Source organism: Dermacentor silvarum, chromosome 3 (assembly GCF_013339745.2).
Source record: "Dermacentor silvarum isolate Dsil-2018 chromosome 3, BIME_Dsil_1.4, whole genome shotgun sequence".
NCBI lineage: Eukaryota > Metazoa > Arthropoda > Arachnida > Ixodida > Ixodidae > Dermacentor > Dermacentor silvarum.
The window spans coordinates 166,182,875-166,199,089 of NC_051156.1; the positions used below are offsets into that span (position 1 = coordinate 166,182,875).

At 45.4% G+C, this 16,215-nt stretch overlaps 1 protein-coding gene across 1 annotated transcript; it reads left to right on the forward strand.

The window, feature by feature from the left end:
* The first annotated feature begins 1,840 nt into the window (after positions 1 to 1,840).
* Positions 1,841 to 12,484, forward strand: LOC119444105 (solute carrier family 13 member 2). Its single transcript, XM_037708586.2, has 5 exons — positions 1,841 to 1,908; positions 2,713 to 2,820; positions 5,526 to 5,709; positions 10,043 to 10,342; positions 12,365 to 12,484. The coding sequence occupies exons 1-5, from the start codon at positions 1,865 to 1,867 to the stop codon at positions 12,482 to 12,484; spliced, it is 756 nt and encodes a 251-aa protein (XP_037564514.1). The 5' UTR covers positions 1,841 to 1,864.
* Positions 12,485 to 16,215: the final 3,731 nt, after the last annotated feature.

The following is a 16,215-nucleotide window of genomic DNA, read 5'->3' on the forward strand; positions in this document are numbered from 1 at the left end:
ATTTGGTTCTACTGCGTGGTGTAACTACCGGACTATTTCTGAAATCATATCCTGTTGTTTTTACGTCGACTATTTTTTGGAAAGAGGATTTGTCTATCTGAAAATGGTCGGAAGATTTCGAGGAATAGTTTCCAACTGTAAAGTTTTGATAGTTGGCAATATTTTGTATTTCCTATAGAATGGTTTGGTGTTTTCCATCTATACCTCCTAAGTTTCCTATTGCACGTAGTGCAAGTTGGAGAGAAGTTCATTGAAGTGCGGCACATACCCGGGGAATTTGTGCAGGGTTGCTGTCCTTGAGGAACCCTTATGACGTGGGTTCAATTCTGCTCAGCATCGGATAAATTTGAGGGATATTTTTTGTCAATGTAGAGGCGGCACATTCCCATTGGCCCATACCCATAGTTACCCAAGTTAGCGTCAAAAACGTTCATTGAAGCGCAGCGCACACCTACTGGTGACCCAAGTTGGCATCGAAGAGGTTAATTAAAAGACCAGCACGGACCGAGAGACTTGCCCCGCGCTCCAAAGTCGGCGTCAAAGCGTTTCTCTGAACGGCGGTGCCTACCCAGTCCCGCATCAACAGTGACCCGTGTCGGCCTAGAAGAGATTAGTTGAAGATCAGCACGTATGTGCACATTCGCACACACTCGGGGAACCCAAGTTAGTCTGATGGTTAATTTCGCAACCCTGTCGCCTGAACACAGCAGCCAGATGCGCTAGCCATTCGACCACGGTCTGCGTAGTGAGCCATGTAGGTGGGAAAACGGTTAGATACAAACACCCAAGCATACATAGATACAAACAAACCTGCATACATACACAGTTAATCCCCGGAAGCATTCTAACAATGCTAGCACATTAAAAGAAAGAAGCTAGGCAATGCAATAAACGGCGCTAGTTGGCGCAGCTCGTGGTTGTCTTGCACTGCATACTATAGGCGGGAAAAGCAGAAGGGACGATACAAACGAAGGTACAACAGCGCAAGGTCTTTCTTCTTTTATTTCTTCCTTTCTTTCTTTGTTGATGAGATTGGTGCTCTTCTTTTAGTTCTGTTTTATTTATTTATTTTTCATTTTTTCTCGTCTTCACAAGTTCTTCACAAAACAAGAATAGGTCGTTGGGCGAGTTGGTACACGGGTCCTGCACAGAAGAATTCCAGCGAACAGAATCTAGGAAACGGGAGAAAACCGTGATAAGACATAGACAAAGTTGAAAGTACTGGACAAAGTTGAAATAAGGCACTGGACTTACAACTGACTTTATTTCAGTAAAACGTTGTCCTGAACAGACTAACGGTACATCTATACAACAGCCAGTCGAAGTCGCACTCAACTACACGATCATCACATACGTCCGTGCGTGTCTAAGGAGTTAAGCTCTTTGCTCGTCAGGGACAGGGACGGGGCGCGCTCACACCTTTGTCAGGGTCCAGCTTTTCGATGCGGAACGCTTCCAAAATTTCTATTTCCTGTTGGCTCATCTCTTTCCCAATAAATGACCCGTTTCCAAACTGCGCTGTACGACCACACTGCCCTTCCAGCCTTCACGAAACCTTCTTTGACTTGGAATGTTCGCAAAAAAATCCCATAGCACGCGTTTACCAGTATGTATAAAATATACCATTGGTCACGAATAACACGAAGACTTGGCCGTTAGCGCTTCTGTATACTTTTGTTTGTGTCGTCCTTCCTTCTTTGTCTGTGTAACACACAGCTCACGACAAACTACGAAAGTGGGCGCGCCGATTCTGCGGCACGTGATTCCATGCCACGTAAAAAAAAAGTATCAAACCTGACGCGCGTTTCATTTTAGGGAGGAAGGGACGAAGTCTACCACCAGCCGAGACGGGGAGCAGCAAATCATGAAGGAAGTGATTAAGCGCTGCGACGAACTCGGCCACATCACGTAAGTTGAAACGATTGACGGAGCTCCTGCGCTCAAACATCTCTAATTATCACGATATGTTATTATCTATTATTAGTACAGCTTCCTTCCGAGTCACGGTGAGCGCTTTTCCGCGAGGCAGTGGAAGAAAAAAAAAACTCCAGGAAATGTTATCTTTGGGTGGTGGCGATGGCGGTGGTGGCGGTAATGATGATGGTGACCAAATCAGAGCAGTTTGTGCATAGCAGGCCCGGATGGAAATTATTGCTTACCTGGCTTGCCCCGCTTGTAGCATGATGATGATGATATTTCTTATAACGATGACGATGATGATGATGCTACAGGTGGCGCAAGCCTAGCAGTCAAGGTAAGCAATAATTTCCATGCGGGTCTGATATGAACAAACTGCTCTGATTTGAAACTACTGACTCACTATGATGACGTGCAAGCAGGATTGCAGAAAAAGATTTGGGTAAAAACAAATAAAAGCAAATGTAACACTTTGGCACGATTTGTGCGTGGGCGCGGAACTGCCCAGTGTTCAGTGTACCGATTCAGGAGAAAAGCTGGATTCTGTTGCAAGCTTGCAATGTTTCTGATATGAGTAATACCCTTAATCATATCGTGTTTAAAACAGCATATAAGCTGATACTCGTAAAGGTGGTCTACTCGTAAAACCTGAATGCTCCACTGAAGTGGAACATTCCACTTTTGTGGAGCCTGTGTGGGACAAGATTAATTTAAGGGAGTGTGGATTCGAGAGACAGTAGTTCGACCACCATTTCCTCACTTCCTTCATTCCACTTTCTTTTTTTTTCTCGACAGATTTTCCGAGTCGGTGGTCACTTTCCTGTTGACGTTGATGATCATGCTCACCTTCACTCAGAAGCCGCACTTCATCCCCGGCTGGAGCGACGCCTTGCCCCACAACAAGTACGCAGTTTCTAGGAAAGCAACTACCCGCACGTTACAGGTGGCGTCCAAATCGACGCCCCAGCGACGCCTTTCCTCTAGCAACAAACTCCGATTTCGGAGGTTATGCTTTTGCGAACTGCACGCGTCGGAAGCGATTGATAGAGCCGAAACACGTCATTATCGCCACATTTAGACAAACCTATTCAAGAAGTGCAGAGATGACATTTTGAATGTTCTCTTTTTTCCAGTTTGTTTATGTTTTTTTCTCTCTATTCCTCTTTTTCTTTCTTTTTTTCTTCCCCGTTAAGTGAATCAGCGTGGCTACTCGGCATGACCTACGATTTCAGGCGGCGCGGGGGGGGCGCACTGAAAATCTCGGAGGCAATAGTCTGGTACTTGCGTCATATATCTTGTAGTACTTGCGTCTAGTAGTACTCGCTACTACTAGACGAACGCGTCGTCTGCTTTGGCGTTATTAAAGGCTGTTATAAAGTCGAAACAGACAATTACCAGTCCTGCAGCTTGGCCCCGATTGCATCAATTGTACGTAAATACTACTCATTTATATAACCAATTTAGCCTAGGTTAAATTTCATTGCAAGGGGCCTTATATTTATCTAGAAGTGTAATTTACCAATAGAGTAGTATTCGTAAGTTACACTTACAATGACAATTATTAGTAAATTTCTCATTGCACGCACCGTAGACTACATAGATGACATGGCGCGCGGGCCGCGTATGCGCTCAGCCGCGCCTACCAGCGCAGCCACGGCCGGGCTTGAGGAGGAGATGCCTGCTCGCCTCCCTTAGCGTGTGCTTGATAGTGTGACTTCTATAGTATCGGTAGACTTCTTATATTCCCGCAACAGCTACATGAGACGTCCTCAATTTTACCAATGTCAGCTAGGAATCACTAGATTTGTATAGGGCATTCTAAAAGAGCCGTAGACTCAAATTTGTCCTGTTTTCAGAACAGTTTTGATACCTACAACAGCGGCCAAAACGCGTTCAAGCACCTTAAAATCAGTGACGCCCCGCTGACGTAACCGAGTTGCGTCTTGGGTGCGATATTAAAAAGGGATACATTTGACAATCGTTTTCTGTGCGAGTTATCAACAGTTTATTTTCCGGCAGACCAATGCGGTTAGTATTCAATAAATTTTACACCAGCCGAGAAAAAAATTGTGTTGCTTTTATTGATATTTTACGGTGGCACTCAGGGCAACAATGAAATCTATATAAGTTGGATTAGTTTCTTGAAACAAATATTGCCGGTTTCGATCGAAAGGGCGATCCATTGAAAGCGATAGAAGGTTTCGCGCTGCTTTCCTGCTCCTCAGGCGGTGTTGTAACAATACACTAGAGCGAACTATTGGCGCAACGCAGCACAAGAGACAAATATACCTGGCGTGTGTCGTGCCACCCATTCTGACCCATATTTCTTATTCAGTGACTCTAGTGACCACTCTATGGTTACTCTACAGTGGTTATCGACAACGTTGTAACTGAAGTAGTCACCACTTCTTAAGAGGACGGCACCGCCACTGCGTTTTTGTTTTGTTTTTCTTTTTTGAGCCAATGTGTTGTGTCGACGGCAGAAACGCTTTAGAATACGTGATAAAAAGCAATGAGGGCTTGAATACTAGTGAGATTTTCCCCTTAGGGGAAGGGATCGTGTGCATGCTACTCAAAGGGAGCAGTGTTGCCACAAACATCCGTCATCTTCCTCCCTAAACGGATCCTCGTCGTGATTGATTAAATGTTAAACGTGAAAGGGCAAATTGCTATTCACCTGGCTGTAGCGCCAAGCTATGCGGGCTTTCTCAGATATAAAACTTTACCAAAGATGATTTCTGACGTTTTCTAATGGCATCACCTCTGGAACTGGGCGGTGATTAACAGTCACATAGCCTGCTTGAGATAATCAAGTCTTACTTCATCAATTAGAGTCTACAGCATTCTTTTTGCCCGTCTCTAGTAGGAGCAAAGAGCAAACTGGAATATGATACTCTATTGGAGATTTAGAGGAAGGACCAGAGGTCATGGTGCAGGTCATGAAGCAGTAGGTGGCCTGTAATAACTGTTCGTCTGTTAGATTTATAGAATGAGTATCAAGGGTGTGGAACCGCAGCCGAAAACTGAAGCTTTATAGGTAGCCTAATGGGACTGTGAAAATTATAGGCATAGCATGGAGTTGACTCACGCAGGACATGAGCATTTGGAAATCAATGGCCGTTATTCTGCAGTGGGCATATGTTAAAGGTTGGTTGTTGTTGTTTTTTCAAATAATTCTTGCCATGAGTGGCACCAATGTAGCACAAACGTCAAAGGTTGAGTCCAGGTTCTTCAAGACTTCCCAAGAAGCACAGCACATGGCGTACATGTGTGTCCCACGCTGTGCCACTTTGGCCACACACTGGTCCTCTATTGGTCCATGCTTCCTGTGACTATATTGGATTAGCGTCGACTTCGGACATCTCTACAATTGAGGAAGCGTTGGGGAAAACCTTGATTACCGGTTGCGCTCGGTATATTACCTCCCGCTCTGCGCGTTGACATTTCTTTCCGAGGCTTCTCGGAGGTTAACGGCACAATAGATGTGTAGGTTCCGTGGCTTGGCGATCGCTCGAGATATGCGTTGTCGGGCTGCTCGGCGCCATACAACTGAATCAGCAGAGAATGTCTCGCGTTTGTGGCTCACGGGCGTGGTTACACGTACCCAGGATGATCAAGTCGTCGGTGCCCATGATTGTGGTGATGACCATGCTGTTCGTGGTGCCCCGGGAGAGCAACGTCCTCGGACAGGGCGAGCTGGGTATCATCACCTGGGACGAGGTGTCCGACCACGTGAATTGGGGCACCATCTTGCTCATCTGCGGCGGCATGACCATCGCTGACGCGTCCACGGTATACTGACGCTTTTCCGTATATTTAATTCTAGCCGATGTACTGGATGATCGCGAGCCGATTTTCGCTTTCTAGATTCGATTTTATTTTGTGTTATTGACGCAGTACGTAGTTTACAGGTGGTTTTGTAACACAGCCTTTGGTTCCCGAGTAAAAATTGTCGAAGGAGAACTTTCCAGAGAACTTGGCAAGAGAGCTGACGTCAAGCCTTTCTGTTCCTGATGTTGCCGTGCACATGGGCCGGCGGCAATGGCCGTTGTGTTTAACACTTGTGTAAGAGTGAACCTTGTTTCTCCTTTTTAAGCCGATGATGTATCATTTACTTCCTTATGATAAAGTGCGTAGATCTACAGGGTGTTTCATTTTAGCTGCACCAAATTTTTAAAATTGCCTGTGGCAGATAGCACAATTATAATCCTTGATCTAAACTACTCGATGAGGCGACCATTACTTCCACGAGAAATCAAAACGCCTAAATGAATAATTAACATGATTGCGCTAATTAACTTTTTAATTTATTATTTTGCGGCACATATTTCGATCTAAGAATTATAGCCGCTGAGGTCGCAAGGCGTATCCACTTGGAACGAATTCTCAGGACTGAACCAGTTTCGAGATATTAATTTCCAAAGTGTCCAACGAAATCCAAGGGCGTCCCAGTTAACTTTTTGAGGAAAATGCTGTTTTATGCATTGAAGCACATTTCTTTCGTTCCTTCTTGGTTTCTTTCTTTCTTTCTTTATCCATACCCGCATGTCCAATGCGATATGTGGGTATGCGCCACACGTGATTTTATCATCGTTAATCGTGACGTAACGACGAGCATGTGAAGTTATTGATGTCACGACCTATCAGTCATGTCATTCAAACAATCGCACCCTTCCATGCCAATTTTGGTATATACCAAGTGAACGAGACGCGAATTTTCAACGCCGAAATGTGTTCTACGCGTTTTGTCCGCGGACGCGATCCGCCAGAATATAGCTATATACAGCTTCGCTCTAAAAAAAAGAAAAAAGAAAAACTAAAATTTACATGAATGACACGAAAGAATTTAGAACGTGAAATCTGTACCATAGCTCGCATGGCAGTGTCTTGCTATTTGAGACTCGAGCTGGTCGCCTAAGGACAAAAACGTACCGGCGCAAATATTCGTAGCAGAACGAGGCAAGTGTCTGCTTCAGCAAAAATTCTTTCTTGTCCCTGGCTCATACCCGCATATCCAATGCGGGTTTGCGACACGCGTGATCGCTGCCTCCATCCGCCGCGTTAGCTCAGTCTCTATGGCGTTGCGCTCCTCAGCTCGAGCTCGCAGGGTTCGATCGCAGTGGCCGCATTAACCGGTCAACAGTAGAGACAAGCAAGATGTGTTTGGAGTATTGGTGCGAAAATTTGGTGGAACCCGTCTCACGATGATTGTCGACGGTAATGCGTTTAGCATTAAATCGATATAGCGACACAACGTATTTCCGTCGTATGAAACACGTTATGTATGAGTCGTGTGCTGCAGCGGTAGTCTTATGTCGCACTTATACGCACAAAAGCACTCGGGGGCATCTAGCGCCACCTCCGTGAAGCTTGTGCGTGGCCTCCGAAATGCGTGGTCTCTGCGTGCCAACGCCGACAATCGCATCGTGCGACAACCGGGCTCCTCTCTCTCTCTCTCGCTTCTTTCTGGACACGCTGTGCCATCTGGTGTAGCTGCCGAGAAGCCCGCGCGTGGCCTCCGAGAGCAGTAGCGTGGCGCGCCGCTGCCTTGCGAACGCTGACAATTGTTGCATCGCCTGCCGCACACTCAGTGGCACATTCTCAGTAACCCAATGGCGAGCGGTTCATTAAAGCGCGGTGCATACCCTGTGCATTCATGGCGCAGCTCGCTGAAGCGTTCGCGTGAAAGACGGTTCATTGAAAAATCAGGCAAGTTTGCACTCGGTCTCGCAAAGTTAAGGCACAGCGAAGCTTACTGGCTGCTACTACTAGGTATGAACTTGGTTGCTGCTAAGTCTTAGCTTGGTTTAACTTAACTACGCATGTAGGAAGGTATTCTCGAGCGATCATTTTCGGAGGTACCTTCCCTTTCGCGACATTTCGCGTGACTAGCGCTGGACGCGTGGGCGCCTACGAGCGACAGCGCTCCTGGCATGCCACAAACGCAGGCAGGCTAACCAAGTTTGGTAGAGTGCCAAGAACGCTGCTGCTTGCCGACGCCGAACGCGTTGAAGGCTAGCCGCTCGATATCAATCGGCCAGCTTCGCTGTGTCTTGAGCTTTACACGACGTAGTGCAAGCTGTCGCCCTTTTTTTTTTTTTTTCTTGTGGCTGAGCCCGCCGCGGAGAGAAGAGAGGCAGGAGTCGGGAAGGCAGGCAGCTGGCGAGGAGGATACCGCATGCGCATGCACGCGGTCTCTTCTTCTTTCTTTTAGGGGCGAAGCTCCTTAGGGTGTGGGTCTGTCCCTCCTGTGTAGTAGTAGTAGTAGTCGTCGTAGTAGGTAGCCACGTCTACTTTTATGAAAAAAATTTCCGAAAGTTGTGTCCGTAGTGCGGAATCGAACCAGGGGCCCCTCGCTTCCGAACGCGCGGCGCTAACCACTACGCCACGAAGCGCACACGGACACACGCACCACGATGACAATAAATACCCAACATTAACGAAAGACTGCGCGTTTCTAACGCGTTTGTGCTAGCGCGTTACGGCCCGTGTAAGAAGCTGGTGTAAGACGCTGTGGCCTCTCCGCCTTACCCCCGTATTCATAAACGCTCCTCGACTTGAACTTGACTTGCCACCGCCTTCAACGCGTTTCGAACGCGCTGCCCAAGGCGGTGGTACAGTGTACTTCTAGTACACTGTAGCGGTGGTACTTCTAGTACACTGTAGTGGTGGCAAGTCAAGTTCAAGTCGAGGAGCGTTTATGAATACGGGGGTTATACTCTCTCAGCAGTCATGTGATGGCGTCGGCAAACGCGGTGCACGTTCCGGCATGTGTAAACGGCTGCGTAAGACGCTGTGGCCTCTCCCCCTTACTAGAGAGTACTGCACGTTTCTAACGCGTTTGTGCTAGCGTCCCCTTAAGCGGGAGATGGTGCAATTATAATGAAGGGCGCTGTTATAAAATAGGAATGACGTCACATATGGCGCGTGTCATTGGTGGAAGTCAATCGTTCGATTTAGTGTGGCGAGACTGGGCGAATTACACGAGAGATTCACGGTTTACCGATGAGTCCCGCCGGAGCTTCGCCCACTCATCATCATTCACCCCGTGGATATGCGGTGTTTTTTCTCTGTGTTGCTATGGCTACCACGGCTACGCGCCACAAACTGCGGCTAGCTTAAACAGCTTCGCTGTTAAAAGTGGTCCATACGCTGTCCATTTGTGCCGTAGCCTGTTAAAGCATCGCGTTGCTGTGTTTGAGGAATCCTTGAGACGCGCGTTCGATACCGCTCAGCATACGATAAATTTTAGGGGTTTTTTTAGTCATTGTAGAGCGGCACATTCCCATTGGCACGTACCTAGTAACCAAAGTTGGCGTCAAAGACGTTCATTGAAGAGCGCCACACGCATACTGGCGCATACAGAGCGAACCAGGTTGCCCATCAAGGAGGCTTATTTAAGACCAGCATAGACCGAGTGGTACATACCCACTGTGCTCCAAGTTGGCGTCAAAGACTTTTCATTGAACAGCGGTTCCTACCCAGTCCCGTATCTACAGTGGCCCATGTCGGCGTCATAGAGTGAAGAGCGGCAAATATGTAGACCTTGCCACATACTCAGTGGCCCAAGTTGTTTCGCATGGTTGATTTCGAACCCTGTCACCTCAGCACGGCAGCGCGATGTGCTACCCATTCGGCCACTGGGTACCCAGTGATCCAGGTAGGTGGGGAAAATGGAGATAGATAGATAGATAGATAGATAGATAGATAGATAGATAGATAGATAGATAGATAGATAGATAGATAGATAGATAGATAGATAGATAGATAGATAGATAGATAGATAGATAGATAGATAGATAGATAGATAGATAGATAGATAGATAGATAGATAGATAGATAGATAGATAGATAGATAGATAGATAGATAGATAGATAGATAGATAGATAGATAGATAGATAGATAGATAGATAGATAGATAGATAGATAGATAGATAGATAGATAGATAGATAGATAGATAGCAGAAAGTGCGTGTCAACGCCCCGTATCAAAGGGACGCCAATAAGTCGTCATAATCATTATCATCTTAAGGTCATCTAACCGAGATGGAGTGTTAAGTGTAGCGACTTTCTACAATACGAGGGTGAGCTCGCGCGCGCAATCGCGCCGCTTCCTTCGCGCAGAAGTCTGGCCTATCGGACCTCATGGTGGTAGGCCTGGAGCTCTTGGACCCGGTGCCGGACTGGATGATGGTGGTGCTGCTGTGCATCATCGCCTCGGTGCTGACCGAACTGACGAGCAACGCGGCCATCTGCAAACTCATGCTACCGGTGGTGCTCGAGAATGCCTTACACCGGCGAATCAACCCGCTCTACTTCAGCATTCCCACGACCATCGGGTGTTCGTTCGCGTTCATGCTGCCAGCTGCGACGCCACCCAATGCTATCGTCTACCACATGGGCCACATGACCGCTTGCGAAATGGTGCGTCCGAATACACCTGCGGCACTTTGCACGCTCGTCTTCTTTGAGGTTATGTGCGAATACACTAAATGTCGAATTTGGACCATTCTATTTGCCTTCGGATCGAAGTATTCGTTTCAATAACTCGAAGCTCGATTTCACAGAATGCCCAGATATGGCAAAATAACGTGAAGCCACGGCGAATGGTTGAGCCTATACTTGCCATGGTAAAAAACGCTCGTGCATAGATGTTTATGGCCTTTGTAAGCTTACCAGGCACTGCTGCAACGTGTCACTTTTTAGACATTTACTTACTCGAGGTGCTTAGTCTTTTCTTGAATACGTGCCTTCCAAGTAGGTTTTCCTACGACATGGCCGGGATTTGTTATGGAGGCACATTGCTCTTCGTAGTTAAGAATTATCCACCATGTGCTTTTCAGGGGAGCTGTGTGCGCTAAATTAACAGATAACTCACTTTAGCGCGTAATTTCAGTAACGTAAGTAAATTACAACCCTTTCTACTATGTGTACAGCTGAATGATATAAGTAGTATTTGAACGGCAACTCACCGTTGGTCATTACGTTAAATTTTTCAAGGGACTCTTTGTGCTCGTAATGTTACGAATCAAATATTAGGGACTACGCGAAACTCATCACTGCTGTACCAAGTATATGATGAAAAATCAGCTTCCAGGTTGGGTGAAGTTAGAAAAAATTGACCTAGTTTGGCTATTTCATTCCTGCTACGTGATGTGTCATACAGGTAGTGCTGGCAGACAACGTCACATTTGTCTTCGGCGTTTTAAGCGTCGAACTGCGATACGACAATGAAATGTCACTGCCACCATTTGATGTTATGGCGTGACACCGTGATTACAACTCGGGTCAGACAAGCCGTTTAAACCCTCGATCGTTCTGGAGCACGTTGCTCGCGCTATCTCCTTCGGCTATCCGTGGACGGTTCAAAACTGGGCAAATTCAACACGGTGTACATAACTCGCATAATTGGAGAACCTCGCATCTTCCCTGTAAGAGTTTTGATTTTGCTACACTGAGGTTACTACGGGGGCAAAATATGTGCCATGAACGGACGAAACTTCCAATTCTTCTGTCGCACTTCGTGTCCCCCTCTACAAGCTGTGAATTCTCCCGCCACGGCTGTAATCAGCCGATCCGAGAAATGAATAGAAAAACTAATGTATTGCTTGGTTATTAAATTAAGGAAATAAATTTAAAATAAATTAAGAAAAGGGAACTAAGGGAGAAAATCACTGCTGACCACGCTGCCTAGTGTCGCAAACTTCCACGTTCGTGCAGCTTAGAGTAGCTAAGCTGCAGAACATGACGATGCGCAGATGCGGTGGCGCTGCCGTCACATTCCACGAAAACACATTAAATTTATTTATTTATTTATTTATTTATTTATTTATTTATTTATTTATTTATTTATTTATTTATTTGAGAGACACCAATGCCGTGAAATTGTCGCTATACGGGCATATGAGATGTGGCCCATATTTTAGCGCTTACTTTTATCAGTTTGTTCTTCAATGTGGCGAAAGTCACCGTAGCCATCTACTCCTCGTTCTGCCATTACTGTGCCCGTTTGTCTGTATCTGACCCCGTTTGTCTGTGATCTGTATAAGTTGTGGCCGTGTTCTTTCCCTTTCCTGTGGCAGCGTCCGCAATTCAATCGGGGCGTGTAATACAAACATTTTGTTTACTTTACCTGTGGTGGACGTTACATAACCCCATGTGGTCAAAGTTTATCGGGACACCTTCCTAATGACCGTCTCTCGTTGCTCCTTGTTTGCTTGCTTTGTGGCGTTAAACACCATCGCTGAATCAATCAACCAGCCAATCACTGTTTCTGGTGATTGTTTCATTCCCTTGCGCCGTAATTTTGCCTGCTGCCTCCTCTCTTCAGTAGTGAAAGCTTGTCATGTATTTTCACCTTATTCCCCTCTTTTGGTTCTTATCTCCTTACCTCATCTTTTTTCCCTCCCTTGCACGACTCACTGCGTGACCTGTTGCACACACAAGGCTGGACCGGGATTCATCATGAACATAATCTGCATCTCAACAGAGATCATCGCCATCAACACGTGGGGCGCCTACGTGTTCAAGGTCAACGAGTATCCCCAGTGGGCAAGCGTCAAGTAAAACTGATTCCACGCCACTCCACCGACATCCATCAGAATATAAAAACGATGACGACATTAACTATGTTCACCATGCGAATTTAACTTCATCTGTACAACATGGGCGATGCAACACATATATTAATTAAGCGATTCTAACATTTTGAGGCGTAATAACAAACCAAGAAACAGATTGCAAGATTATTCGCGCATTTCACGCGTTGCATGTTCTATATATTTTACCTTTACTTGTCGTTGTACTGAGCTTTAACCCCCGTATTCATAAATTCATCATAACTTGAAGCCCATGCTTGACTTGATTTAAATCACGCCTGTCGTGACCACGCCGAAGGAAATTCAATGAGCGTCTTTAGCACGTTCATGCCAGGCGTCATATAAATCAAGTAAAGCATGGGCTTCAAATTGAGATGCATTTCTGAATACGGGAGTAAATATTCGGAATGATTGTATTGTAATTTCTCCTGAAAAAGTTCCGACAAACGGCTCGCTGTCGATCTGCACTCAAACCTTTTTGGCGTCGCCATGGTTGTCGTCTCCGATCAACATTTCTCGACGTAGACCAATAGAGACGCATAAATGCTTTTTTTTACATTTTACGTCAGCCCAGCACCTTGGACCGCGACGCCATAATTATTTCTTCGTGTCCGGCGAGGTCGCCAGTGCTTTGTCCCGGTAAAATTTATGCGACAAATGGCACATGTCGTCGCTGAACTAAGTGCAGGCTGGCCTTCTCAAATTGTTTTCGAACTTCCTGCCTGCGTCATATTATTGATTTGAAGAACAAAATGTTATGGCGATATTTCAGAAACAAAGAAAAGTGGAATGTGAAAATAAATACCGTTATAAATGCTGTTTTGATGCGTGTTTGTATTTGTTTGCGAGTTGTGTCCGAATGTGAAATACTTCGCAGAAGTCCGACCCGCCCCTATCACTCTTTTGACCCATTGTTCACTGTATGCGCGCCACGCAAAACAATATGAGATTACGGATGCTTTCCAGGTCAGTTCCATTCTTCTCTGTGAATTATAAGCTCCCACGGTGTACAGTTGCAATGTCAGAGACGGCAGTGCTGTTAACAATCACGCCCGTAACAGGCGATGAGAAAAGGCATACACCACAGGATTACGGTACCGTGGTGGACAGCTCTTCGCTATCTCCCGGTCACGCCAGCAGCTTGTGGCAGTTTTCACACACCATCTGACTCGGTTCGCAAGTTTCGATATGCCGGTCTTGGACAAACAACTTAAGCAACGCAACAGACGAGGCTAAGCAATGGTATACATCCCACTGGTGGTTTGTAAGCGCTCCGGTGGGCAAGCACAAGTGGGCTCTCAGAAAATTGAATCAAAAGGTAGGCGTACAAATCCCTACCAGCTTGTTCAGCTATTTAAGCAATTTTGAGGCGATACCGTTTGTTCTTGTGATAAAGGTTTAAATCTGTCTTTCACGGCTTTATCTCGTAGGAATGACCACTTGAATAATACCACAGCTACCAGAGCTTTACCCTTGACATCATCATTGGGAGTAATTGGTTTATTTCTATTATTTTATTTATTTTATTAATATTTATTAATAATAATAATATTAATATTAATAATATTAATATTTATTTTATTTTAATATTTTATTTATTACTACTGCCTGCAGCAACTGTCTTGCGCAGTTTGCTGACACCTGAACCGCGGTCAGCATTGGAGAGGAGGGAGGGTGAGTAAAATAACAGGGAGAGAGGTTAGAGTAAATATTTACAACTGGGCGCACCCTTTTGACCGCCGGCGTCACGTACGCGTACGTGAAGTTTAGGTGCATGCAACTGGCCAGTGTTAATGCGATTAGCATTTTTTGCCTGCTTCAGCCGTTTTAAGTCTATCTATCTAACTCTAAATAACTGACCTCTTACGCCAACTCAGTAGCCCAAGTGACTTGAAATGTGTTTTTTTTCTTTATTTTCTTTTTTTTTTTTGTCGCCTCAAACATCATTTACTCGAATTAAAGTTTCTAGGTCACAAGATGAAAGGCTGGTGCGTATAATGTTCACGTATTTTATATATCCGGAAGTTCTTAAGGCTTAATTGAGGTCTGAACATCGGCGAAAAGTGACTTTTAGCCAAATTCGGAAGTAGTTTTCGGAAAAAAGTACCCGATTTCATTGTCGAACATTATTTTTAGCATAAGTTATAGCAACGGCTAAATATAGTAAAAAATATTGTGGCCGAAACGTTTACGACTTTCATGCAAAAGAAATTCTGTAAACGCACAGTTTCTTGCTTCTTCACTGAGCCAATTAAACGCGTAAAATTCATAAATCTGTTCACCTATGACGTCACCTATGACGATTTGTAATTGTACCTAGTTTCACACGTGATTAAAAAACTTAACCTCAAACTAACTTTTGCTTCTTCGCGAAAACTTCAGAGATTGCTTACGTCACCAACAAATATTTTACGAGAAAAATACTTTGCTGAAATACATTCACACAACCGCCAACTAGTCCAATGTTTTCCAATACAATCGCCGTTGGTAACTTTTGGGGTCTGCGATGTTTTGAGTGGAATGATGATGATGATGCCTTATTTAATGGCGCAAACACACTGCGTGAGATAGTCCACGAACTGGGTGGCAAAATTTTTTATCGTTACAGCAAATATAAAAGTACGCGCGCCTACGTAAATCAATAACTTCCTTCTTCCTCGTTTAGCCATGTCATGTTCATGCGCTCGGTTATATACACGCTATGCACGAATTTTGGAGATATATCGGTCCAAGAACCAGGTAATGATAATTTAAGCATTTTTTGCGACATTTTCTCGGCTTGAGAAGGTTTAATGCGCTAACACTGTTGGCATCGCAGTAATCTCCTTTTTCTGGTCGGAGTTCTCGCGAGAAACTCTGGGCGCGTAGCGGCCTTTGAGGCAAAAGCGAAAAGAAAGCTTGCACGCGTTTTCTTGCGCAAAGGAATTCGGATCGCGTACCACGTGGTCTGCACCAGAACCAAAGCCTGTCGCGCTTACCGCTGATTTACCAAACGCCGAACGGCTGTACGTCGCAAAATATGCTCAACACCAAATAAATATAAAGGAGATCTCCTATGTGACAAAAGTAGTCGGGAATAAAATCACGCTAACCATATGAGACATCTAACATAAAGTTAAACATCGTCATAGAGGGCCGTACTCCTGGACATTCGTAGCGCCTAGAGACAAGCGAAAGCGCTTGCCGTACCATGTGGCCGTTCAAAAATGCTTAAGCCCGGAGCCCTTTGTCATTTAAAGACTGCATTATACTGCCCACATGTAACATTGTTAAGCGCATGCCCACTGTTACGAAACGTATACGAGGGCAAATCACAGAGGAAACTGCATGTCATGGCGCCTAGATGTATAGTACGTGGGGCACGTTGCGAAACCAGGTAGTTGGTGTTCCATATGGTATTACATATCGCAACGCGCAACCAAAGAAGGAGGAAAAGAGACAGACCAGCGCTCCTATTAATCCATTTTCGCCCTTGTCTGTTTGCCCGTTGTGATGTAAGACACCATTATCTTTTCTGGGCAAATACCAACTTTTTCGAATACGAATGGAACACCGATAGTAAGCATCGAATATCGAATCGTCAGGTGCTAACACATATACTTACAGCAGAAATATTTAATTCGGTATAAGGTACCACGCTTGCACGCGCACTGACTAGTGCACGAAAGACACCTGTCAGGAACGAATGATCAGTTTTTC